This window comes from Zophobas morio, unplaced genomic scaffold, assembly GCF_036711695.1.
Source record: "Zophobas morio isolate AGI-343-1 ecotype UQ-CSIRO unplaced genomic scaffold, CSIRO_AGI_Zmor_V1 ptg000012l, whole genome shotgun sequence".
Classification (NCBI taxonomy): domain Eukaryota; kingdom Metazoa; phylum Arthropoda; class Insecta; order Coleoptera; family Tenebrionidae; genus Zophobas; species Zophobas morio.
This window is the reverse complement of record NW_026972117.1, coordinates 18,429,990-18,457,317: the sequence shown is the minus strand read 5'-3', so window position 1 is coordinate 18,457,317 and position 27,328 is coordinate 18,429,990. Positions and strand designations below refer to the sequence as shown.

Below are 27,328 nucleotides of genomic sequence, written 5' to 3'. Positions count from 1 at the left end.
TTGTTATACGTATCCTTGCTAAAATATTGATGATGTAGGGTAGCAGCAGTAGTACGTAGACCCACTTTTAACGAGATGTAATGTGTTCCTGTCTTAAAATTATTTAAACTTTTTTGCTGATTCAAGTACAGAACTTTTTTACCAAAGCCACCGTTTGGGTAAGACATCAGAGATAATAACAATAAAAAACCTAAGTCATTTAACGTTTAACTTCGCCGTAAAAAATTGCAGTGCAGTTTTCTTAGTATAGTTTTTCTCGTGCTATTCGCAGTTGTTCGAAATTTATCGTTTCTAGGAACAAGACGATGAAAAACTAGGAACACTAAACTGCCACTAGATAAAAAATATTATGAAGTATGTATTACTAAGAACCGAGCATTAAAAGATAGTAAGTAGAGCCAGAGACGGCCAGATAAGATAAAGTTGTGAAGATATTTTGTCAGAAGGACGAGAGCAGATAATCGCTTCTGACATTTGTTTTTGAAATGTTGCGGCAGTTTAAGTTAATTTGTAATTAAGTAAGTGCTGATTTAACAGATAAGTGCTAATTTAAGATTGTTTTTTTTAGTGATTATGGTTGTGAAATCAGTATCAGTATTTAATAGTAAAGAAAAACGTTTTGCATAAATCGTGTCGAGTCTTTTTACGGTTTACGATTTAATAGCATTTCAATTTTTTTTATAAGTAGTGTTTAATAATTTTCATCGTTTTCATTTCCTTTAATGTCTGAGGCGAACGAAATAAAATTCTTACCAACACTTGAACTCTTTTAAGTTTTTTTTTCGTACTTCAGAAACTAAGCAGCAATGGGAGCTTCACGGTCGACACCTTATTTCTGTCGCACAGTACCTATAAAGACATTAATGTGTAATTACTTCAAATTTAAGTTTCACAAATATTATACTAATCGATTTTAGTTGGTTTCTTGTCCTCCGGAAAAACAACAATCCTGTACAGAATAAAATTAAACGAAATCGTCACAACCCACGGCATTCCCACAATTGGCACTAACTTTGAAACCATACAACACAAAAACCTAACTTTCTCAATCGAAGATATTTCTGGTTCAGACAAATTACAGGAAATGCATTCAAAAGTAAATCACCAAGATGTACGAGCTTTAATTTTGGTAATTGATTCGACTGATACGGAGAGACTCGAGTGGATTCTTGTTATCATTCATAACTTGGTATTCTTATTCTAACAGAAGTCTGATTTAAAAATGTTTGTTTTGTCTGCTTTCAGTTGATGAATGACTCTTACAGAAGTGCGCCATTGCTCATATACGCGAATAAGCAGGATCTTCCTGGATGTATGACAGTTGCTGAAATTGGTGAAATTTTAAAGCTGAATGAAAATAAGATGTTGGCTGAACGCCCGGTAAGCAGAGAGTTCTGTTTGTTTTATGTTGTGACAGTTGAGATAGTGAATTTAGATTTAAAAAAAAACTAGCTAGTGTATAATGTTTTATTTATATATTTTTGCAAGAAATATCGTTCTAATGTGTTTAATAAACACCGATTGAAATAAATAGAATCATTCTACATTTTATTCCGATGTTAAATTACCAGTTTTATTGCAGTGGAAAATTCAGGGGTGTTGTGGCTTGACTGGAAAAGGTCTTTACGAAGGTTTTGATTGGTTAGCGGGACAATTTTAACTCCTCGTTTTGTTGCGAAGGGAACACTTCATTAAAATATTGAACAATAATGCGACAAAGGCTTGTATCAACTCGTTAAATTTTACACTTCATTATGTATTTTCAGCTACAATTAAGGACTTATCCGCCTTCGACAAAAAGGTGTACGTTAACATAAGAACGTCTATTTTCTTCATTATGCAACGCCGCTTCGTAAACATCATGCACCAAATAAAAATATTTTCCTGTTTTTCATGTCCATAACCTCATTCCAGCAGCGAAACATTTTCGATTTTAATCGGATCGTCCAAATAAAATTTTGTTTGAAGTTTCTCGCTGTGTTTTATTTAGAAAACACCCCCACAAATCTTTTTATATTATTTACAGTAATTTACCGCGTTTCCGATGTATTTGTGTAAATAGCAGTATTTCTTTGGCTGACATTTATTCGTCGTTCATAAAACAGTATTAATGCATTTCTAGCTCGTTCGTGGATATTTAAAAAAACATATTTTTTTTCGTTCCGTCGTCCGTAAACATGTGTTGCGTTCCTGTTAACAACCGTAAAATATAAATTTACAAAATTTATTTGTGTCTCTTTGAGCCGCAAAACAGCACAAATAATTCATCGGGCCGTACGTTGTTATTATTTTGTTCTTGGACCACACACGCACGCGGTTAGTAGCTTTTGCTGACAACCGTAATGTGATGGTATTTTGTTACTTGTCGTTACAGTATGTTACTTATAAAAGCGAAACACTCAAGAGGCGAGAAATGCCGCAGGAAATCTGACGCTTCCTGTCGGTAATTCGCTAAAAATGCTTCGTTGGATGCTCTTCCGACATTTTTTTCAAAATTGTTTAAAAATTGGCTGCGTGTGCCAGTCAATCAGTTTAGGTTAAATTATAATTGTGATAATAATAATACGTTTATTGTGCAAAGAAATGTAGTACATTTTAGCATGCTTCTGTTACAAGACTGTTTGTGGAAAAAAGGAACTAAAAATATGTATTAAGTAAAAAAAAAAATATAGATAAGGTAAATAAGACAAACCCTTTCATGCAAAAATACAAAATTAAAATTGTACTCTTCTATGGAAATCTTATTTAAATTTTAGAAAATAATACACTCCTGAACTTGTCATGATTTTTCACTCTAGAAATCCAGATTTTTGGAAAAAAATCAAAATTGTATTATAACATTTTACAATTTAACTTTGAAACAAAACCGAATGCTTTGAAAACGTTTTAAGGTTATCGGAAGCATGGAAGATCGTTAATCAAAATTTATCTCTTCTTAAAAAATTGATGACCTCATCTCAAAATTATGCCGAAAAAATCCTGTTTAAAAGGTGCAAAATATTATAAAGGCTGTAGGTATTTGACAAAATTAATTAGGCAATTTATTTTATTAATCAAATAAAGAAAGGCACACTCCAATTTCCCGAAAATTGGAGTCTACTAGTATGGTACTGTTATATTATTAGTATCGTATGATCGAAAAAAAAGTCCTCTAGTAGGCCATGAAATTTATTTTTAAAATAACGGTGTTTAGTTTGACAGTTAGGTGAAATAACGTAGTGTCAAATACCCGAGATGCCAACAATTATTTTAAAAATAAATTTCATGAGTCACTAGAGGAATGTTTTTGATCATATTTTATCTCACTGCACCTTTCCAAATTAATATACGTCTCTTTGCTACAATGTTATCGACGTCATCATACATTTTTTTAATGGGAAAACTCTCTTGAACCATATGGATAGCATGCTTCTTTACTTGTTACTTACAAGTTGACATTGATTTTTGTTAACATTCAAGTATATCTACAATAAATCTAAAATTTAATCGATGACAACTGACAACGCGGCAATGTCAATTATATAGCGCAGTATACATTTATTAATGTTAATTATTATTAAACACATGCGTGTTCGCTACGTTTTTTTTTATCAAAAAAGCAACGCCAACTTGATGATTTTTTTCAACTGAACATCTGTTATTTTAACTTATAGGAGTTATTATAAAAAAATATAATTTCGGAAATCATATTTTATAATTTTTCGAAAAAAACGGATATATTGTACTGTACTTCAGGGACGAGGGAAGTTATGTCAGAATTTATCCATTTAATGTAATAATGTAATTTGGAGTTTAGTGTTCTTGTAATTTTATCGTTTATTTTATGTCTATCATAGTTTGTGATGATGTTTTGATTTTGTAATTTGTACTAAAGGGGTCTCCCGTGAATAATTTTATTTATAAATAGTTTTTTTATTTAAACTTATATCAATAAAAAATTAGAATTTAAAATTCTAATTTTTCAAAGCCGTGAATAGAAACAATTTTTACTTCCAGAGTTTCTGCTAAAGGGCGTATTTTAATTGGGTTATTTTGAATTATTTGCATGTTTTTTAACATATCACAGTTTGTAGGATACGAAAATATCGCTTTCTGGTTTCCGCCTATCTGTTGAAGATATTGTTATATAGACAATCGTGGAAACTATTGCATTAATTACCTTGAAATGTTCGACTTATTGTAAAATTAATAACAATTAACAACAAAATGGTAAAGCACGGACTAGAAATTTTTAACACTTTTTTTTTATCTGGGGCTGAACAATTTGTGCCTATTTTCAATTTAATGTTTTTCAAGTGATCAAAACAAAGGTATTCATAGTTTATGGAACAATTGGTCAAAGGTTATTTAGACAGAACTTTCCTCGCTCCTTAAATACATTCGAAGAAATCTAGTCTTTTGAAAAATTATAAAATTTTATTTTGCAAAATGTTATGTATTTTATGATAAACGCTATAACGAACAAAAATATAGATAACTCTCGTCACAATGTAAAAAATATTTGATAAGGATAGGATTCGAACGTATACGACAATCCGCCTCCTAACGCACTCAGTCACGAGATATTTGATGCGTAATCTTAAAAAAAAATGCTGAAATATATTGCACAAACAAAATTTGTAAAGTAATTGTGATAAAATTCAAGGCGGATTCATAAACCACGAGGACAGGAGTACGTTATTTTATAAAATTTAGATAACCTTTACTACGCAAAATGATGAGGGGACGTCATCAAATTATTGGTGGAGATGCTTAGGCAAGTTTTCGGTCCAGTAGTTTCAAGCATCATCTATATAATATAAATCGACATAGACAGACGACATGCATACAATCGGAAACGGGAAACCTATTTTTTCGTACTCTAGGATTCATGAAACGTCGAGAAAACTTGAAAGTAGCCACTCATTCAATGAACCCTATTACTTCCTTCACCTGCCCCTGAGAAAGAACTATAGGGTTTAAATGTGAATTCTTTAAACTCTATAATTGTCATTATTGTTGTATGAGTATAGAATACATATTTTTTGGGCTCCAAAAATGCTGAGTGAACGTCTTGTTGAAAATGACTTTGTGAAGTCGAAACTTCATTGCAATATTAGGTACCGTCGAAATTTCGAGTTTTACTTTCTTATTAGTTCGAAGTTTTATTTATTTCGAAATTTCGTTTAAAAGTAGAAAATTCGACTTGACAATTTTTAGGATGATCGTTTGATTTATTCACTGGCTTATCAAACGAGGCAGTAATATTTTAAACCTGGTCTACAGAAGCTTTTAATAACGGGATTAATTTAATCGACCTCGTGATGAAATTGCACTAATCAAATGCTCAGATTCGCTGGTTAGTCGCACATTAATATTTAATTTGAATTAACTAATAATTGATTGATTAATTAATTAATATACTATATCCCGGTCTTCAGGCTAGTATACCTATTGTGTTTTCTCAAAAGGTATTTCAATAGTAATCTTCATCCTGTATGTTTTTTTTTCGAGTAGATTATTTATTGTATTTACCGACGGACTTAATAGTTATTAACGACGTAAAGCCGATATCAAGCTTATTACGCTGCCGGCAATAAATTATCTGATCTGTTATAAGCCTTGTAAGCAATATCCGTCGAACGTTGTTCAATAGTTTTCACTACAAAAATAGCCACGTTTTGGGTTTAGGATATGACAATTTGAATAAAAATTCATAAAACAAGTAACTAGCGTGAGTGTCCATATTATGGTAGAAGAAATGATTATTATCCTTACAGACAAAAACTGTTCATTTTCGGATTTTCGTGATGGAAGATTGAAGCTCTATTTTGGTCAGAGTTCCTGAAGATATATCTGATGATATACAAGATTTTTCTTTTTGGTGTAAAAGCAAAGAGGTAGAAAGTGTTAGTGAATATATATTGGTGGCGTATTTAAAATTAACTGAAAATGTTGATTTTTTTACGTAGGTAAGTATCAAAATGTCACAGTTGAACTGTTTTGATTTCAAATTTTTTTTTTGTACATGAAAAGATTTAATTTTTCAGGACAAAATACCAGCTGAAAAACGTGTTGTTTTGTCAGAGGCTTGATAAGTAAAACCAAGTTTTTTTTGTGTTATTTCTACCAATAAAGTAACTTTATTGTTACAGATTTTTGCTGCATACTTCCGTGAAAAGCTTGTTGATCTAGTCCTAGATAATGTTACGGATGAAGGGGAATTTGTTATGGTAACGTTAGAAGTGATTGGTTTACAAATTATGCATCATTAAGATCGTCCGGGTACACAGTCAATGATTTTTCATGGATTACAGAAGTGGAAAGTGCACTTGACAATTTCAATCATAAAAGTGCAGAGTTTTTAAAACCAAAACACCCTGAAAATTATACCCATCATTATTTTAAGAAGTCCTCCGCCATTTTGTTGGTTAATACAGAAATTTTTAATTTAGAAATCTTCAGTCGTAATTTCTGAAATTTTTAACCCCAAGGCCAAAAAACTGCGAAAGAACAAAATGTAGAGAAGAGGTAACAATTCGGTAATCGTTCTCATGTTTCGAACTAGTAATTTCGTTACCATTTAAGGTTGCTAATTTGAATAGATTTCCATTACAAGATAAAATTACAAATAGCTTTTTTATTTTTTTTTAACGTAAATTAATATATATAATTATTTTATTGTATAAGAAAATTTTTTTTTTTGGTGATTAAATTTTTCTAATGGAGTTTAAAAAATGATTACTTATTCAGATCTTCATTTTGCTGCCTTATTGATCACATGCAAATAAAAATATACTGAAATTAGATATAGGTGTATAAGAAGTTGTGCTCTAATTATTCGCCAAAAATTTTTTTTTGCTTCATTTGTTTTCAGGATGTAAGGCCAACTTGATTTTTTTTAAATGTCATGACCATATAATTAATGCATTTTTGAATATAGCTTTTTCATTGATATAGCACAATCATTCTTTCTGATTGAAATGGCAAAATAAATTATTAAACAATAAGTAAATAAATTAATAATCATTCATTTTAATTAATATTCAACAATAAATAAGAAAGGAATGAAATGTTTCGCACCATCACAAGAGCAGGTTTGAACCACACACCCTTAAATCTGTCGAACACCGAAGATATCCACACTCCCCACACAGTAGACAAAATAATAAGGGGGGTAAAACAAAAACAACTACATGGAAAATTCTACAAAGACTTAGAAGAAACTCATGTCAATAAGAAGATGTCATTGATTTGGTTAAAAAAAGCAAGTTTGTATGCCGAAACAGAAGGATTTGTGTTTGCTATTCAAGACCAAGTAATCAATACCAAGAATTACAGAAAATACATCATCAAAGATCCGAACATAAGAAACGACTGCTGTCGTCTCTGCAAAGCAAAACCTGAAACGATCCAGCACATAATCTCTTCCTGCAGCATCCTAGCACAAACTGACTACAAAGTTAGACACGACAACGTCGCCAAAATCATCCACAAAGAATTAGCAACACTTATGAACTTAATCGAAGATACGACATCCTATTACACTTACATTCCATCTCCGTTCCTTGAAAATAACAAATACAAATTATACTGGGATCGCACAATACTTACAGACTTAAACATTACAGCTAACAGACCAGACATTATACTTCTATTTCAATTCTACCCCTAATGTAGGTGTAGTTCCAAATAGCTTAGTTGAGAATTTAAAGTATTTGCATTTGAATGATTCAATAATTGTCAAAATTCAAAAGGCTGTTTTGTTAGGAACATGTCATATTGTTCGTAAGTTTCTGGAACAGTCTGATCATGTCAGTCAGATTAGATTAGCACCAATAGGTCAGAGTAGTGTAGGTCACTTTTCATGTGATGCGCGGATAAATTGTCGGTAGTTACGCTAGACTTTTGGGGATGGGGTGAGATTAGAGAATAATAGCAGACTAATTTGTATGCTGTAATTCTAGAATCTCGAAAGTTGTTCTGTTAATCTAATCAATGCATATCATTACTTGGTCTTAGTACCCGTAATGATAGAAGTCTTGCCTGAATGCCGGTCATTTTCGGGTCAGTGGTGGGTCATAATTAAGCAATAATAACCGAAACCAAAATTAAACTTTTGTTTTCTACAAAAGATTCTCAAAATGCTCTCCATTAACTTCCTGGCAGTAAAAAAGACGCTGAATAAAAGTTTGTTTTTGTTTATTGATATAAACGCGATTCTTCAAATAGCCCCACATAAAAAAAGTCAAGCGGTGTCAAATCCGGTGACCTGGCAGGCCACTCAATAGTACCTCCTAGGCCTATCCATTTGCCAGGAAACGTGTCATTTACGTACAGTCGCACTTGACTTCCAAAATGAGGTGGAGCACCATTTTGTTAAAACCGAATAGTTTCTGCTGGTAACTTCGGATTTTGGTAATTGGGAAACAATTCCCTAGTTTAAATTTCCATTAATAAAAAAAGAACCTATGGTAACTAATAACACCGTATACTAAACATTCAGTTTTTCTGGACCCTGTGTGTGGATTTGCCCATACAGGAGTAGATATGTGTCAGATCAGTGCCTGTAGTTTTGTCTGGTCACATGACCATTTAAACAAAACCTACGTTACCTACATCAGTCAGAAAACAAAATCCCCGTGATAAAATTTCCGTCTTGTTCTATTCTGTTCATAATAATTTCGGTAAATTCAACTCTACGATCAAAATCACCTTCGTTTAGCTCTTGTACCAAATGGATTTCATTATTGTTTAAATTTATTTTCTACTAACATTGTGATTCAAGGCTAATGATGTTATGGGATTTTCTGTTGCAGTCTAAAAGGACATTAAGGGCATTTTCATCATTTGTAGCAGTTTTTGGCCTGCCAGGTTTTGGACGTTCTTTTAACACTTTCAGTTTCATTAAATCTTCCTTGGGATTTTGAAACCGTCGACTTAGAAATGGCTTCTCTGTGAAAAATTTTACTAATTGAGCAAAACTTCGTCTTTTGTTACCGTAACAGATAATCATTAATAATTATATGCACACAGTTTCACTTAAATGCACCATTTTTGCAAAGAACACTTTAGATATATATCAAATCAAAATTATTTTCAAAGGTAACTATGTCATCTTTCGTTTTTTATTTATTTTTATTTAAAATCATTTATTTTGCCGTTTAAGTCAGAAAGAAAGTATGACTGTGCTACATCCATGAATTCAGAGAAAAAAGCTGTATTCAAAAATGTATTAACTATATGGTAGTGCCATTTCAAAAAATAAAGTTGGCGTTGCAGTTCGAAAGCAAATGAAGCAAACAAAATTTTTTGACGATTAATTAGAGCACAACTTCTTGTACAATTAGTTCTCAAGATATTTAACCGTTTCCATGCATTCTAGCGACCCTATAAATTGGCCGTTAAAACAGAATATTAAAGGAGTATGCTGAGAATTTACAGTTACGTAGAATTGGAGATGATGTTGCCTTAAACTTTTCTAGTATAAATATAATGCAGATAATATTTCTTCTCTTGTGATTACTTTAGAAAACTTTGAAAAGGACCAAAAAAAAGTTCTTGGGTAATAGAACAGAAGATAATCATCAGAAGAGGGGAGATCTGGTGTAGATATACAAAATTTTTTGTAACCGAAATAACCGCAGATTCAAGATTTTTTTCAACTAAATACCAAGGGGATACTTCTAATTTAAAAAATCAGTCGTTCTGATGTACTGTCAACCAATTTTTATTTTCCAACAGAGTGTTTGAGGACTGGAACAATTTAAGTAGTGAAATCACAATTGCGATTACTGCTAATACATATATTTAAAAACAAATTGGACCAAAGTTACATAAGTACTTACGTGCTGACTTACATGTAATTATAATATATCTAATGCTTTTTCCGTCACGTTTTGGAAAACGCTGTTAAATTTAGTTTAACTAAAAACTCAAGGATCGTAGAAGCAACATCCTACTTGATTTTTTGACGTTTTGTAAGTCACCTTTGAGTGATTTTTTGCAGGAAAGGAATTTAATTTATCTGAGGTATAGTTAATACGTTTCACTCCTAGTTTATCCAAGGATTAACCATAATGAAATAAAATATTTAAAAATTTGTTTTAGTGTATGCACACGCCATCTACTGACACAAACACAAAGTGGTTAGCGTTTAGTGTTTCCCCGACATTATTATTATTATTAATAGACGCGTAGATGTGTAAGATATAGACTTCGTCAATGATTCTAAAAACCAAATTATTTTGGATCAAGTTAAAAAATCTTGAAGTTTATAAATACTCGTACATACTCAATGGTTTAGTTTAATTTTGAATATATTAAAAGTTGGTATTATTTTGTAATGTTAAAAACTTTTACTCTACTACTTTACCTGGCACCGATGATGAATTAAACTTAAGATATACGTTTGACGTTAGTGGTCCATTTTTAAACTCAACTGCAACAGTTTTCTTTTTATTCAGAATTAGATTTCCTGCTTCGCACCAGATGACAATGTCGAAAATCGATAAGGAAGCAAGTGAAGAGACAATTGTTTGATTTCTGCCATAAATTATGCATGCGGTGCCATCAGCAAATTGATAGATGTTAGCAGCGTTAATTATGTCTCCTAAATCGTTCACGTATACCAAAAATAAGACAAGATCCAAAACTGATCGCTGTGGCTAAGATAATGTTGGTACAAGTTTACCATTTATTCATGGAAGCACTTCTTCGACGCGTTGCAAAATTTGTTCTTCAGCTTGCAGTATTCTTTCGATCCCATCACGGCCCCGATCGTATGTTTGGGGCTTGAAGATACCACCGTTCGATCCACAATTTGCAGGATAACCTGGCGTTTCCCTCAGCCATGTCATAAAGCATTACCGTGTCGACACGCTCTGAATTGGAAAAATTCACCACTCTCAAAGACGTTAATCGAAAACACAACGGCAACCAACTGTTACATGACTGGTCATTATGGTGTTTTTGCACGGTCGCTTATTAGTGCGCCGTTTTTTTTATTCTTAATCCTAGTCGTTCTGTACCATTCATTGCATAGTAGTTACGGTAGATCAAGAAACTACACCAGGGGCGTGTATAACAATTTATATTTAATTTGAAATAATTTTTTTCTAGAGATTGTTACCACTTAGGAACGTGAACTTTACACAGTGCGATAAATCTTATTGTGAGCTATTCCATATTTTTTTTATTACAAAATTCTTAATTTTTGCGTAGCTTTAATGTAAATTTTGTTTTTTTTTGTTGATAATGACTGGTATTTATGGTCGAAAAGAGTTATGAATAAATTTTATTAAAATAAAGGGGTTCGACATTGTTCATTTTTCGCATTAAAGTATATAGGTACTGTAAGTATTAACATGCTTTTATAGAACTATCTCATCAAAGATTGTTAATAAAAAAATATGGTTGTAGGCCGTCGTGTTCCACAGTTTATTAGAATAACAATTTTATTAGAACCCAGTTCATTTGATTACCTACTGATGCCAACTTAAAAGCCGTAAGTTTAATCCTAATGATATAAAATACTTCACAAAGAATTAATATATAAACAGATTTATTTGTGGATTATTAGCTGTTATCTAGAAACTTTCTCTCTTTTGTTAAAATTGTGACGATAGCCTAAATTTATCTTAGTGCTACATATATTCAATTTCAGCATGTGAAGAACGTTTTACTTTAAACAACTGTAAAAAATTATTATTAGAATTATTAATTAAATGTAAAATAATACAATGAAGAATATATACTATAATTTAAATTTTACTTAAAAATCACATCAGATTATTGTTTTTTTTTCTAATTGTTATTTGAAAAGTAATTTTCTCCTCAGTATGGTAACACAATTTTTAATTAATATGACGTAAAAATGTCTTTTAAAATAATGCTCGCATGTCTTGCTTCTTTCAACTTTTCAAAAATCAAAAACTTAAAGGTGTAATACTAATATACTTTTTACTTAATAATGTACGAAATATTTTAAATATTGAATATTATTATTTATTTATTTAATCCATTTTTATAAAATTTAAGTAAGTAGATCATGTAGAAAAAAAAATAGTTCAAGCAACTTTCTCTGACAGATATATGCAGAGTAATATGAATCACTAAAATATGTAATTAAAACAAAAAAACCTCAAACTTGCTGATAAATGTGTGCAGTTTGAGAATATTTATGACACTCATTAGGCAGATTAAAGACTAGTAACATGTTAGTATATAACTTGCTTACTGAAGTCATTACTATTCATTAGCATCTCATCATTGATGCTTCAAAAATTGTAAAAATGTTTTGATAAAACATTTGAACTGTAATATCAACTTGAACTTGGACTTTCTTTTCGTATTTGAACTTAAAACTAGCCGTCCCCTGCTAAAATGCGCATTTATTTCCCCATTAACACGTTAGTTTTATTACAACACACCGCATTAAAAATTAATTCTCCCGCCTTGTTGAATCACGTTTGAAAAATCCCACACCGCCCACCGGAAATTCACCTCCGCCGCAAGCATTTTCAAAAACTCTTTACGATGTTTACCCGCCTCCCTAAACGGCAATCAAAATATAATAACCGCTCCGCGTCCTCATTTAGCAAAGTGTAAAACAACAAACGAATAAGCCCTTAATGATGACACATGACTTATTTACAGAGTGTTTAACGACAAACTAAGCCTATTTATTGCGTCCCGTGTTTACAAATTGTCACAGATATTATATCGCCCGAACACCAATGTTTTGTCAGGATGCAGCAGACTGGAGGGCGTCTCCGTTCGGTGGTGGGGATGAACCCGACTTAAACTAAGATGTATTAGACGAAATTTAGTCCAATGTCCTTCCACTCAGTCAATAAACGCGTCTGCGGTCCTGAAATGTACTCCCTCCAGCAGTACGACCCTTGCTACTGCGATCAGTACAACCCTCTGGTCAGCCAAAGGATCTTCAACCCTTATTTTCCTCACTTGTGGTTCCCGCTTCCGGTGAAACTGCAGCAGCCGAGGCCGGAAAAACCGCCGTACTCCTACATAGCTCTCATTGCGATGGCCATCAGTTCTTCCCCGAAGGAGAGGCTCACGCTGAGTGGGATATACAGGTTCATCATGGACAACTTCCCGTACTACAGAGAAAACAAACAAGGCTGGCAGAATTCGATTAGGCACAATTTGAGTCTGAATGATTGTTTCGTCAAGGTGCCGAGGGACAAGGTTTCTCCCGGAGGCCCGGAGCAAGCCGGCGGGAAAGGGAGCTACTGGATGTTGGATCCTAAGGCTGCAAATATGTTTGAAAAAGGCAACTACAGGAGAAGGAAAACGAGAAGGCAGCGGATTGCTGATTGTACGGCTAATTTATATCAGGTAAGAGTGTTGTGATGTGGTGGTAGTGGTATGTGAGGGTGTTTAGACTAGTTGTTGGAATCACAAAGAAGGAAAAATTTTCAAGATTATAATCAAAATATGTATTTGGAAATAGAGTGTCAGTGGAAGATAAAGATTTTTGTAGAAAACGTGACTCGGTTTCTGAAAAATGACTGAAGATAAATGTCTCAGATGCTGACACATTTAGAGTTGTTTATTTGATTTCTTATAAAGGGGTAAAATTTGTGAAATTTTTAATGCAGGTGATATTGCAAAAATATTAATTTTTTAAGATTTAAAATTAATTTTTAATGTTTAATTTGCGGATGTGTCAACATTTCGAATACTTATTTTGAGTTATTTTTTCTAATAATTTTAAGGATGAGCTAAGTAATTTTGGTCTCGAAAACAGTAAAACGAGATTTTAATGGTTTAAAATATGAGGTTACACAGGCGTTGTTTTTTGAAAGTTCGCATGATGTAATTTATTATTCATTATTCATCAGAAATAATAAATTTAAAAGGAAATGCAATTTTAATTTTCCGTGAGTAATCTAAGGACATTTTGATGAATGTTTAATTTAATGTTTTTTATACGTTTCAAATCCGACTACGATTTTCCGTTTCTCTGTATCTGTCTGTGTTCTTTAGCATATTGGCTTTTTTATTAGCCAGATAATTTTTGAAATTACTAGACTGATTATTGTAAAATTTTATATGTATTTTAACCACATAGTGTAAACCGTAACACACTGGTTAAAATTTGTCTGTTTATTTCTATAAAAAAATTTTAAAAAGTCACTTTAAAATTTTGTAAAACGCATTTTACTTGAAATTTATATTGTGATATTATACGTCATCTATATTTTTGTCCATACCCGTACAAGTTGCCATGAAAAAATAAAAGTTGTAAAATGAAATTGTAGAATATCGTCTACATTAAAATTATCCATTCTTCTAGATGTACTATCTCAATAATTTCAAAAACAAATTTTTATGAAGAACTTGTGTTGAAGTGAGGTTTCTTGGTATTTAAGTAATATGATTTTAGATTTTACGACTGCTTACAGAGGATATCCAAAAATAATGAATGTATGCACCAATTCAAGTTTTCGGATTTGTCAGAAGACGTTCGTCGAATTTTTTTCTGTTATTTTAAAACGATCACTGGATTTCCCGGAGATTTGTAAATAGAAGGACCTCATGATATTATTACATACTCGTATATTAAAAATAATTACCTAATTAATTGTTTATATAATAGTATGCTTCAACATGCCTGCTTTAGAAACGAAGGAATTTTAGACCGATTTTTTGCATAAAACGACTTTTTCTGTCCTGCTTATTTCTGCGCATACTGAAATGTTGCAAAAGCTGGATGTAATAGCAACTTAAATAGCATCCAAAAATTAATGTTTGCATTATTTTTTCCGCCAAGGTCATTGGAAAATCTCCGAAACTACTGAAGCGATTGTTGGTATATTTTATAGGTATGTGTGTTGGGAATTTTCTGTAGATAGTAAAACGTTAATCAAACTTGGTCTAATCATCTCCACCAACAACGTGTTGACGTTTCTCAAAATTTTGCATAATATTTTTTTTTTTAATTTTATAAATTAACTTACTTCTGTAGTAACGGTTTATGAATCCGTTTTGATTTTGACCCTAGATAAAATTAATTAATGAATAAGGCAATTTTTTTATCAAATCAAGAAAAGCTTACTCTATTTTGGAGAAAATTTGGGAATGCAGTACTGTTATTATAAGTACTACACCGTACCTACCTAAATTGACGTATTGCAAAAATGTTTTTTTTAATATAAAAATTCAATTGATACATACACACCTATATGCTTTGTGCCTTTATTTTAACACTAGGTATATAGGGTAAATGTGTACAAGAGTGCGCATATGTATAAGAGTACGCACTGATGATTTCTGCTTATTAGTGCCATCTGGGTAAGATGAAGTTATACCATTCAGAATTTAATGTTAAACCTGAGATAAAGGTGCAAAAGTGACCTGAATATAGTTTATAGTTTGGTCGTACTGACGATTTTATGTTCACACGTTGTGTGGATGTAATTTTTACCGCTCATAGTTTTAGTTTTTTGTAAGGTACGTACCAGTTCTTTTATTTTACAGTAATAATTTTCATTAGTTGTAACTTTTAAGGTGTCGTTATACACTAACAGTTTTACACTTTCTGTCCATCAAAAGCTTTTAACTTTGAAAACATTAGGTTATGTACAAATGTACAAGAGTGCGCAGCGAGGTATTGTATAAGAGTGCGCATTGCTTGCAATACGTAGTCTAATAGTCTTGGAGATACATATCATACGATAATGAATTATTTAACTCTACTACTTTGTACTGCTTCTCAAGTTGTGTGGTGGTGGTTATGGTGATTTTTTTTTTATTTTTACTTCCTGAGCGTGTTGTAATCGAGTCCGTCGACCGACTCTCTATTTTTACGTTTTCTCGTCTTTTCAAGACCCCTAGAGTACGAAGAAATAGGTCTTCCGTTTTATGTGTAGTCTGTAGTCACTTATTCCCATTTATTTTCACCTTAGAAACAAATATTTTTTCATAAAATGTAATGCGTACTCATAAGCGTTCAAATGCGCACTCTTGTGCAATGAACTGTCTAAGAGTGCGCATTTACACATCTTGACAAAAATTGAAATTACTCTTAAAACATAGTGGTGTTGGGGCGTACAATTAAATATATCTGATCTCTAAACATGTATATATAACGAACCTATATCATAAAATTTGTCTATCCAAAAAAATTAAAAAGTTGTTGACAGTTTTACACTAAGTGCGTACTCTTGTACACATTTACCCTATCTTTATTTTAACTTATAGGGTTGTCAAAACAAAATAAATTTCGCAAAATCAAATTTTACAATTTTTCGAAAAAAAAATGGTTAAAGATAGTTCTTGGAATTGTAATACATATATTATAGTTGGTGCTGAATTAAAAAAGTTGAGTTACTGCTCGATCTAAAGACATAGTGAATTGTTAGTGACAATGTTGCTTTTGTTTTGCAGGATTTAAAAATAAATCCAAAAATATTTACAAATGTGCACATCGTTATATACGTATTTTTGGTAAAGTCTAACATTAATAGAAAAATAAAGCAAGTTCATAATGTCAAATCTATTGTTCTCAACTCGTCTAATTGTTTTTAGAATAACCCTTGATGAATTATTCTGTGATTGTGAAAAAATCAATATTTGACCACAAACCCATATGTAAGGAATCGCTTACGGTCAATATAATAAAATTTGATGGAAATTCAGGTCTATTCGATTAAAAATAAGGTCTGAAATTGTAGATTGCAGTCTATGTGTGTAAAATCACTATGGGAAGATAAATAAAGTCTACATTAAAAAATGAAATCGAATATTAATTGAATTATATTCTTTCTTTTTCCAATTTGAAGCTTATTAATTGGAATTTAACATTCTTTTTGTAATACATAGGGTTACAATAGGTAGAGTAACTTTTGACTGATTATTATTGACTGCAATCCTGCAACATAACCTAGAATTAATTTATTACTTCCAATCAGTCCTTGACCTCCGCATTATTATAGAAATATATATTTTAAATATATGCATGTTATTTTAAATATGTTTTTTTGCACTTGTGCTTTATGAATCCGTGTCGACTTTTTACCCTAGACATCAGTTTTTTGAAAAAAAAATTAACATTGAGTAATAAAATTTCAGGTCAAGTCAAGTCAGGTCAGGTCACTACAATTTTTTACAATGTAACTTTGAAATTGCAAAATCGAATGCTCTGAAATCTTGCGAACATACTACGGTTGTCGTAAGCATGGTGAATACCTAATCAAAATGTATCCGTTTACCCCTTCCCAAAAAATTGTTGACGTCATATCAAAATTTTGCTGAATAATTCCGATCTAAAATACGCAAAACATAATAACTCTTTACATGTGGTTTATCAATGGATGTGTGGTTTTTAATATACAGGGTGACACAAAACCATGAATGAATTACTAATGGATGAACAATTTTTTTATCAAATGAAGAATGGCTTACCCTATTTTCCCGAAAATGTGAGTATACAGAACTGCTGTTATTAGTGTTACACTGAATTTATTCAAATTGATCTACGTGTCTTTGATAAAATGTTGATGATGTTATCACAAATTTGTACTTTAATAGTCCACCATATTTATATTTTAACTTATTGGGTTTATGATTAAAAAATAAAATTTGTTTACTGATTTGTTCAATTTAGAGCGACAAACGACGAAATAAAATTGTCCAATATATTCAGTCTATTGCTACTCAATATGTTTGATATATTCATTACTGCAGAAAGCAAAACAAAATACTGGTCTAAGCTCACTTAGACAGAACTTTCTTCGTCCTTGAAATGCAGTCCAACAAATTCACCTTCTTCAATAAAAAATCTAGACGGATTCATAAACAAGTACAGGAGTATGTTATTTTATAAAATTTAAATGGTATTTAGTACTTAAAATTTTGAGGTGACGTTATCAAATTGTTAGTGGGATGACTGGACAAATTTCAGTTAGTGTTGTACAATCTACACTATGCTCCTACCATACATTTAAATTTGACAACAATCGGACAGAGAGAAACAGTCCATTTATTTTTTCATACTCCAGGGGTCAAACGTTAAGAAAACATGAAAGTAGCTTGACTTCACGTGCAAGGGAAGTGCCTTATAAATAACTTTAGATCCATTGATCTTTTCTACTAAAAAATAATTTCATATCATATAAGTATAGGTATATAGAATGGTTTAGAAAAAAAATCAAATTATTGGCGTAAATGGACAAAAATTTTTTGGATGGTGGTGTAACGGATTCATAAAATTTTTATCGGGTTCTGCAACGGTCACTGAACTTCAGATGATATGAATTTGATTTGTCCACCTAATGCTCGTATTCTCTGTAGAAATGTGTTGTAAATTTGTTGGACTATTTTAAGCCTCCGCATCCATACCTGATTTTGGTCTAATTTTTAAGAATATCTGGCACATGGCTAAATTTTTAGTAAAATATTGTCACACTGAAACCTAGTGTGTTGTTTGCTGGAACTCGTCCAAACTGTTTTTAATTTACTTATCTCTAACTAGTTTCGTGTTGACAGCCTTTTATATGCAGAAATTAATTACTTTTAGTCACTAGAAATGGACAGGAAGAAACAAGAAAAAAAGAAATAAATACAGGGTGATTCAGAACACTAGTGCATAATTTTATTGGCCGATTATATGGCAATAAAACTGTCATCATTTCTTAGAAATAGACGAGATGCAGAATTTCTATTGTGTTATGTCACCAAAAGTACTTTATTAGCAAAAAAATTGCTTGAATATTTTAAGAAACACATAGTTTTTAATTGTTGCACCTGAGTTGCCTTGGAAATGCCATGGATACTTATTTTTTTCGTAATGTCTAAACATTGAACGAACTGTTGTCAAGGTGGTGTAATGAGAATTGTTTTCTAATAATACTTAATTAGCCACGGTGGAAAGTAATTTTGATCATTTACGAGATTTTGATTTTAAGATTCTCCTCTTAGCATTATTTACTTATTTTTCCATATAATTTGCTATTAAAATTATGCATTAGTTCTCTGAATCAGCCTGTATATGTAAAAAGGTTATTGCACTTTACTGGGTATAGGTGCTGAAAAATTATACAAGGGTCAAATATTAATACACTGCACTGTTGAAATAACAAATTTGAGAATTTTTTTCCTAGATTCTAATAAAATTCTAAATACTAATTTTATTTTTCCTAATAATAAATTATGACTTTTCACTTATTTTTCATTCAATGATTCTTTTATACAAATGTATACGTAAATATTCAGCTATATATTCCGATTTCGAAAAATGAAAATTGCCCTAACTTGTTTATACAGTGCATCTTTTTTAAAAGTGGCCATAGGGATTCCCATGTTAAATTTTATACCCCATGTTAACTTGTTTGAGTAAAAATTCAGAGCTGAAATTTTTACTGGATGTAATTTGGGTTATCTCTTGTCGATTTTGTTTTAAAGTCATGCTTTAAATTGAAGGATATTAAAATATTTGGATATTTTTGTCGCTAATATTGTAGGCAGCCATGTAAAAACAGACATTTACCTCACGTTTCTAAACTTTGGTGGATAGAACGAAGGGGAGCAATTGAGTGGCCAGCTAGGTCACCCGATTTAACCCCGCTTGATTTTTTTCTGTGGGGTTATGTAAAAAATCGAGTTTATGTCAATAGACTACACAGCATCGAAGAACTCTAAGAAAGAATATTAAATGTGATTGCTGATATTCCTCCTAATATTCTAGAAGATTTATTTGAAAACTTTGTGCAATAAAGAACATTTCGAACATTTGTTCTAAAATTATTGTTTTTAATAACGTTTTTTTCTAATACCGTAATTTTTTGTTTAAATTTTTCAAAAAACTTTCATAACAATGTAGTATTGTTATTTCTAGAATATTTTGTAAACTATTTAGAAACCGCATTTAAATCAATCTGTTACGCTGGCACCTTTTTTTCAGTTTATCTACCCTCAGGTATATAATTTTTACAATGATTGGCCACTAGTATAATTTTTGAATAATGTGTTCTTCGCCAGAATTATGACAGGTGATAGTATTGTCAAGGCTAGCTAAGATTTTTTGATTTTCAGTATTTTTATTTTGACAATTTTGTTTACCAGGGAAAATAAATAATACATGCGTTACATTTCTGAGTTCAGAAAAAAATGTACAATTTAAAACGAAACATTTGACCACTACTGCTATTTAAAAAAAATTAAGTTAGCCTTATAACTTAAAAACAAATGAAGTATAAAATTTGAAAAAAATGCAGAAAATAGAACTTGTGTATTCCTAAAGACAACCCAAATTTCAAAAAGATTCAACAAACTATTCTCACGATATGCAACTGTTTCCATATTTTTAGCGACTCTATATCTATTTTTGTATAGATCATTCTCTAAGGTTTTTAGCGCAACTACCAAAATTTTGTTGTTATTTATTTTATTATTTAAAATTATTGTTTAACAATATAAATTCATGGTTTTAGATCTTTTTAAGCGATTTTAAACATTCCAACTTTAGTAGTCATTTATATTTATATTAAAGATTGTTAACCCACAATGGTAATCCAGTAATGTAACAAGTAAATAATTTGTGTTGGGTTAGAGGGGAAGTCAATTTATTCCAGTTTCAACTGAAAAAATGCTCAGGAAAAGGAGATAAAAAATAATACTGTTGAGGTAATAAAGAGGATTATTCATCAACTATTACATTTCAAAATTGTGTGTCAGAGTAGATAATAGCATATCATATAGGTTTATGGAAATCTTTAGAACTGATGCACGTTTTAATGTTAATAGTTTGCAAAAACAATTCCAGACAAGAGTGTACAGTAATCGAAATTTTGCTTTACGTATTTGGTTATTATAAAATAAAATATAATGAATAGTAGGTGCAAGGCCGGTTCTAAAAGGTTGTGTTTATGTAGTTTCAGTATCATTCAGACGCAGGACAAAAACGCTTGTAGCAATAAAATCTTGAAAGCACAATGCCATTTGCATTACCCTTCCAAGAGATGCTCAGCAATTAACAGCCAGTAACGTGCATTTTATTAGATCTTAAACATCCTTGGAGCGACATAAAGCCGAGTAAACATGAACTCTTCAGATATTTAACAGCAGAAAAAAATCCCGCTCGACTGATAATTTGAGGGCAGTTTGCTTTGGAATTTTGCAAGTTCCTCATTATCCAGCCCGGTGCAGAATGAACTTTTTTCGCTGACTTTGGCGCACAAGCTGAAATAATGAGGTGCAAATATAAAACAAATTACCCGGCTTCGTACAACTCCGTTTTATTCCAGCTTGTTAAATGTGCTTTTTCAAACTTATTATGCCGTAGCGCCCTTATTGACTCAGAGTTTCGGAAAGAAGTAAAAAGCGCTAGCCGAAACTATATTTCGCAATTACGTCGTTTTTCGGCGGATTTGGCGGCCATCGAGCGAACATCTGTGCAAGAAGAAGATTTAGTATTGCTCATAAGCAATTACCGCTTTATGTTCGTATAAACGAGCACAAATAAACAAATACTGAGAATTATTGAAATTTATGCTGAAAACGAACAAAACCGTGTCGTAAATAAATATATGGCGAGCGGTGTGGCCAGAGATGATGAGAGCGAGTGGAGCGATTTGTTTAAAAAATTTTACAATTTTCAAACAAAAAACATGTGCGGGCTGTAAAATAAAATGGTTGTAAAGTGTCAACAACTTAATTTTATGACATTTTTAATATATACACAGATCCCATATGGCGAAAGTTGTTTGTTTTTGACGTTTTAACGGTTTTACCTTATTTAGATGAAATTTATTTGGAAAAACTTTGACCGAACAGGATGTTAAATATACAGAAGAGTTGGGTTCATTTTCTACCAAATAAATAGAATTTCTCTTGTGTTTGTTTGTAGAAGTCAGCCAAAAAGAATCTTTCATGTTTTGTATATTTGTTTTCGTTTTCTTTCATAATGCTATTCTTATCCTCTATGTGTTTACAATTAGTTTATTTTCTTTTAACTTTAAAATCTAATGAAAAATTTTCAATGGCTTTAGACTTTTGTTGATGTATTGCATCATTTAAAACAAAAATTTCTTGTACGAAAAAAACACTTCTAGTTACATACATTATTATTACAAATAAGAAAAAAATCTCTATGTGCGATGTTTATGTATACGAGAACCTACTTCTATGCTTATTATTTTTGCACTATAGGTTATTATGGAATAAAAATCATTACAACTTATCTAAATGTCACATTTCACTGAACATTCAAGATCCTGTTATTTTGTCGTGTTTGGAAAGGTGTTAGATATTTTAAACAAATATTTTACTCTTCTAATTTTTATAATAATTCTTTGCTAAATAATTGTGGTATATTTTGTGTTTTCATTAATTCGATTTTTTTTTCTGTAATTCTGATGTTTAATGTAAAAAACCTGCAGATTTAAAAAGGACCTTCTTTGCCTCAGAAACACATCAGGGTTTATTTTTGAATAAAATTTAATTGCATTATTTTTTAAAATAAATTAATATTCATACACATGAGCTAAATGAATCAACGAACATTTTACAAAAATTTTGAAAAACTCTGTTAAGTAAGTGCTGATTTTTTTGGAACTCAGATTTAAAAATTGGAATTACACACAAAATATGTATTAACAATATTTTGGAATGACGTCATAAAGTGTTTTCTACCTTCAGGATAAGTTTTACAATGATCCTTTAACTTTAAAGTAACACGTTCAAGAGTTTTGAAATTATGACTTTAATAAATTTGTCAATACGCAGATGGAAATGAAAACTTTCACGTTTGTATTCCATGACTTTGCTCCTTTGATTAAAGGTAGTGCAAAATGATCCATGGGTAGTGTCAAAACTATCATGAAATTCCATTGAAGAATGTTGAAGTTATAAATTTTAAGTTAAAAACCTACGAATATTGTACAACAATATTTTTTAAATGCGTTCATCTGTTTCAAGGCTTCATTATTATATCTACTTGTGGTTAATGGTATAATATTGATTTCGGTTCTAACTGACTTCACATTGATAATTAAATGTAATCACGGATCTAGAGAAATAAAAAAAAAAACAAAACTGTCATATGGAGGAACAATATTTATGACTGAAAAATTCGTCCAAGTTTATTTAGATTTCCCCGCCTTTGAGGTACAATGTAATAAATCCAGGTTATTCCAGAAATGATAAAATTTGATTGATGGAAATTTTATTTATTTTGTGATAACCCCTATAAGTACATATAATACCAGTTACAGTGTAAGAAAAAAATGGTCCCTAGGAGGATCGAATCAGTGGCCATTGCACTGTATTACTCTGCATCTCTTATAATAAAACGATATTAAACAACTTTAATTTTTTTGGAAAACTGACTAAAAACTCAAGGTAGATTCATAAACTAGTAGTATAAGGGTATGTAATTTTATAAAATTTTGTGATCACGTCATTAAATTGCCGGTGGGGATGATTGAACAAATTTTAGTTGGGGTTTGCTGATACATCTAGAATTTAACAGTAATTGTCCCGGTTGTTTTCAAGATGATCTGTCTAATAGACGACAAAGAGGCGACAAACAAATGGAAACGGGAGACCTATTTTGACAAGTTAGGAGTCATGAATCGTTGAGAAACATGAAAGTAGATGTTCCCCGGATGGGCCCTACTACAATACCGCCCTAGCTTACGTCTGGGAAGTGAAAAGTACTACTAAGTGCTCTTTATGAAATAATATTAATGAAATTAATTTTGGAAATTTAAAATTTACATTAAATTGATGTTAAGAATTGATCGAAGGTTTTTTCGACAGAACTTACCTCTGAAGTACAGTTCGACAAATCCCGCTTCTTTGAAAAATTATAAAATTTGATTTTGCGAACTTTTATTAACTTCTACACAATAAAACAAATATAAGTAATACCAGTAATAGTGTTAGAAATTAAATGACACCTCACATTTTTTTTGAGTTTGTCTACGACGTCCAACTTTTTTTCCCTAGGTGTATGCTAAGGAAGTATTGTAATCGAGTCCATCGGACGACTGGCTATTTTCATATTTTTTGACGTGTCATGCCTCAAGTGTACGAAAAAATGGGTCTGTCTGTCTGTTAGACGTCTGTCTAGCTTTTTATTATACAGATAATTTCCGAAACTACTTCACCGATTGCTGTAAAATTTTATATGTATGTTAGGAATATCCTATAGATGGTATAACGCTAACCAAAATTCGCCTAATCATCTCTGCCATCAATCTAAAGACATCCTCTCAAAATTTTTCATAGATAGTAGTGTTTAAATTTTATAAAGTAACATATTTCTGCACTTGTTCTTTATGAATCTGTCTTCAGATGTTCCCCGTGGCACCCAAATTATCACAAAAAAATAGAAATTGTATCATAGTGCTTAACTTAACTTACATTAACTTATTCTATCTGGAAGTAACAGTAAACTATAGCTGTTATCAAAGTTAAATATTTGCAGATTTCTGTTTTCTTTCTGTTGCTCTATAATTGTTTTTTTTACCTGTTGACCAACGTACGTGCTTAATAATAATAATAACAATAATACTTAAAAAAAAAACACTGTGTTTAATTAATTAATTTGTTTTTCCCAATTCATTGATGGATTATATTTTAATCATTCATACTTCGCCACTGCCTTTGACTCGAGTGCATTTCTCCACCTTTCATAGGGAACGAATTAACAATTACTCCAAAGCATTGATAAAGTAAAGGCTGTACCTGTGTTTCTAGTGAGTTCCTATTGGGAAATGTTGCGGTCAAGTATATGTATGTCAATTCCGTTACGTGCGCGTACTTCGCGTTACAAGTAAGCAACGAGCTGACGAATAACTTTATGGGCGCTCCGCTTATACTAGTATAAAAGGTTGCTATAAAATTTCGATTTTTTGCGAAAATTTGCATGTCCTGGGGAAAACTTCAAGGCTAATTAATAAACCACAAGTACAGGAGTATGTTATTTTTTTAAATTTAATCCTACTTAATATGAAAAATTTTGAGGGGGCGTCATTACAGTATTGGTGCGAATGATTAGGCAAATTAGCTTTTTCCCATTTACACGGTATTCTTAACATATTGACACTGATGGCAGACGGCATCCGCATACGGCACACAGCAGACAGACAGCTAGCCAGACAGATAGACGGAATCGGGAGACCTTTTTACAATACATGGCGTACGCTTCGGGAGTAAAAATGTCGTTTTGTCGTTTTGTTGATCGTTCATGTGAAGTACGAAGAGGTAGGTCTCCTGTTTTCGTCTGTCTGTCTGCCGTCCCGATTTTTTTCAATAGCCGGACGAAACTGGTGGATATGATTTGCCAACTAACTGCTACAGAAATTTAATAAACTCTGATTTTTAGTTTTAACAAAACATGTTATTATATTCTGGATTTTTGACACTCGCTAATTATTATAGCCTGAAACTGACGAATTTTAATCTGAGTCCACGTATTGCTCTAATAGCTGCTTCCAATTTGTGTTGTGGAATATCGCTTTACGGTGTTGGCAGCCGTATTAAATGGTTAAAAATTACGCAAAATACTCATGTGATGCACATGTGACCAAATACATAAAACGTACACACAAAAAAAGTAGGTAATGGAAACAATGTTATGGGGATAACTCTTAAATTACTTATGGCGAATATAATATAGAAAGGAACTCGTCGTCTATCCGAAATGGTATTAAAACATAACATGCACCAGTAAGCCAAGCTAAAAATAGCTGTTACCACGATCAGATTTACTTAACAAGTTGTGAAATTACGTCATTAATTGTTCGGAGGAGATAAACAAAATATCGGTTTCAATGACTTTTAAATGCATCTATAATTTTAAATCAATCGCTAGTTGTTAGGCGATTATTTCAGAAATAAAATCGTCAGGAGGTAATAGACAAAAAACGACAACGAGATAAAATTGGAGATTCGTCACCATGACCCTGTTACAACACTTCCTTTAGATATCAACTGAAGAAATAAAAAAATAATTACCAACAAATTGGGTATTAAAAGGTCTATGTTGGATTATCTTGTAGAAATGGGTCACACAAGTTAGGACACTGTTCAATTTTTTCATACTTTTCTAAAACCAAGGCGAATAAAATGTCTTATACCCTTTTATTTTAAAAATAAATATCCCGGATAAAACTCCATTTTTCGTTAATCTTGCTTCTCTATTCTTAAAATTAAAAAAAAAATAATTAGTTATTCATGCCATCCAGAAAGATGATGTTTTTAAAAAATGTAGATGAGTTTTTTATGTATTTAATATAATTAATTTTATTATTTTTCTGTATCTATAAATTATTATTATAACATCCAAATAACGCTTCGGTGGCAAGTCCACTTGGCGAATTTCTCTACTTGGACCACATACTTAGTTGCCTGATTCATACCTTTATTTATTTTACCTCACCTCTAATGGAAAACTTCGTACATTTTTTCGAATCTGAACAGTTTAGCTTTGCAAAATTCCTCCCTGTATGCGTCTTTAAATTCCGCACGTCCTCCCACGTCAAATTCCCATTTTTACGCCATCCACTGTTATTGCAACAAGCAATAAAATTCCTATTACAAAATTTAACGTCTCATATTAATGACGAGCGGCCGCTTCCGTTTCAGCAGTTTCATTCAACAAAAGCCGTTTCGCCACTGAAAGCCGATCAATGAATCGATTCATGATCACTGAATAATTTTTTCAGCTTGGGCGCCATCTGCGCTCCGACTTTTATTGCTTATTTACTATTTTCTAAATAAAGCGGTTTGTTTCGCAGGAACAGGCTTTAAGTCTTGTCACGAGGACGACCGACAACCAGAAGGCCGAAGACGAAGGACGCCCTGAAATGAGGAAGAGCAAGAATTCCACTCTATTTACCATAGAGAATTTAATTAAAAATAACGACTCGGGTAATAAAATTGGTTAAATAAATACGAGGTTTCCAGCATTTCTTTGATGTTACCATGTTTTTTGTGATTTAAATTATTTGTATTAGTTTTTGAGGGTTTCTCAACAAATAAAGATGTTTATATAAATGTGTGTTTTATGTGTGTATCTAATATTAGTCATATACGAATCAACAACTCGGGACGATGCAGGTTAATGATTTGTGCCTCACTAATGTCAACAGATTTTTAGAAATGTTTATCGAGGAAAATTCTATTTCAAATTTTCAAATTTGACCATAATTTCATTAATTTATTAACCATAAGATTAAACAAACCTATATTTTTTTAGACTTTAACCGATATCAGTTTACAAAGTAATAAAAAAATATATTATTAAGTACTAAAGAATGTCCTGGAATTGGAAAACTTTTTAGCAAATGTTTATTTTTACAACATATTGACATGTACT

General features: G+C 31.5%; 2 protein-coding genes and 1 long non-coding RNA gene across 5 annotated transcripts; all 3 read left to right on the top strand.

The window, feature by feature from the left end:
• Positions 1–427: 427 nt before the first annotated feature.
• LOC135128405 (ADP-ribosylation factor 2-like) lies at positions 428–1,971 on the top strand. 2 transcript variants are annotated; one of them, XM_064055312.1, is made up of 5 exons: positions 428–518; positions 569–867; positions 918–1,189; positions 1,246–1,380; positions 1,583–1,971. In XM_064055312.1, exons 2-5 carry the CDS (start codon positions 807–809, stop codon positions 1,658–1,660), a joined length of 546 nt encoding a protein of 181 aa, XP_063911382.1. In that variant the 5' UTR covers positions 428–518; positions 569–806; the 3' UTR covers positions 1,661–1,971. The 2 variants fall into 2 exon arrangements, with proteins under 2 accessions (XP_063911382.1, XP_063911383.1); XM_064055313.1 differs by having other exon boundaries at positions 440–518; positions 794–867.
• A 3,645-nt stretch (positions 1,972–5,616) lies between these two features.
• Positions 5,617–6,437, top strand: LOC135128404 (uncharacterized). 2 transcript variants are annotated; one of them, XR_010280395.1, is made up of 4 exons: positions 5,617–5,704; positions 5,760–5,951; positions 6,030–6,077; positions 6,135–6,437. It is a non-coding gene; the product is annotated as an uncharacterized LOC135128404 (long non-coding RNA). The 2 variants fall into 2 exon arrangements; XR_010280394.1 differs by having other exon boundaries at positions 5,633–5,951.
• Positions 6,438–12,503: 6,066 nt separating this feature from the next.
• LOC135128403 (fork head domain-containing protein L1-like) lies at positions 12,504–26,968 on the top strand. Its single transcript, XM_064055311.1, has 2 exons — positions 12,504–13,338; positions 26,748–26,968. Exons 1-2 carry the CDS (start codon positions 12,814–12,816, stop codon positions 26,895–26,897), a joined length of 675 nt encoding a protein of 224 aa, XP_063911381.1. The 5' UTR covers positions 12,504–12,813; the 3' UTR covers positions 26,898–26,968.
• The last annotated feature ends 360 nt before the right edge of the window (positions 26,969–27,328 follow it).

Coding starts and splice junctions, on each gene's coding strand:
- LOC135128405 (XM_064055312.1), top strand. CDS start 807: ATGGGAGCTTCACGGTCGACACCTTATTTCTGTCGCACAGTACCTATA. Junction 1,190..1,245: donor TTGTTATCATTCATAACTTG/GTATTCTTATTC, acceptor GTCTGCTTTCAG/TTGATGAATGACTCTTACAG. Junction 1,381..1,582: donor AGATGTTGGCTGAACGCCCG/GTAAGCAGAGAG, acceptor GTTTTATTGCAG/TGGAAAATTCAGGGGTGTTG.
- LOC135128403 (XM_064055311.1), top strand. CDS start 12,814: ATGTCCTTCCACTCAGTCAATAAACGCGTCTGCGGTCCTGAAATGTAC. Junction 13,339..26,747: donor GTACGGCTAATTTATATCAG/GTAAGAGTGTTG, acceptor TTTGTTTCGCAG/GAACAGGCTTTAAGTCTTGT.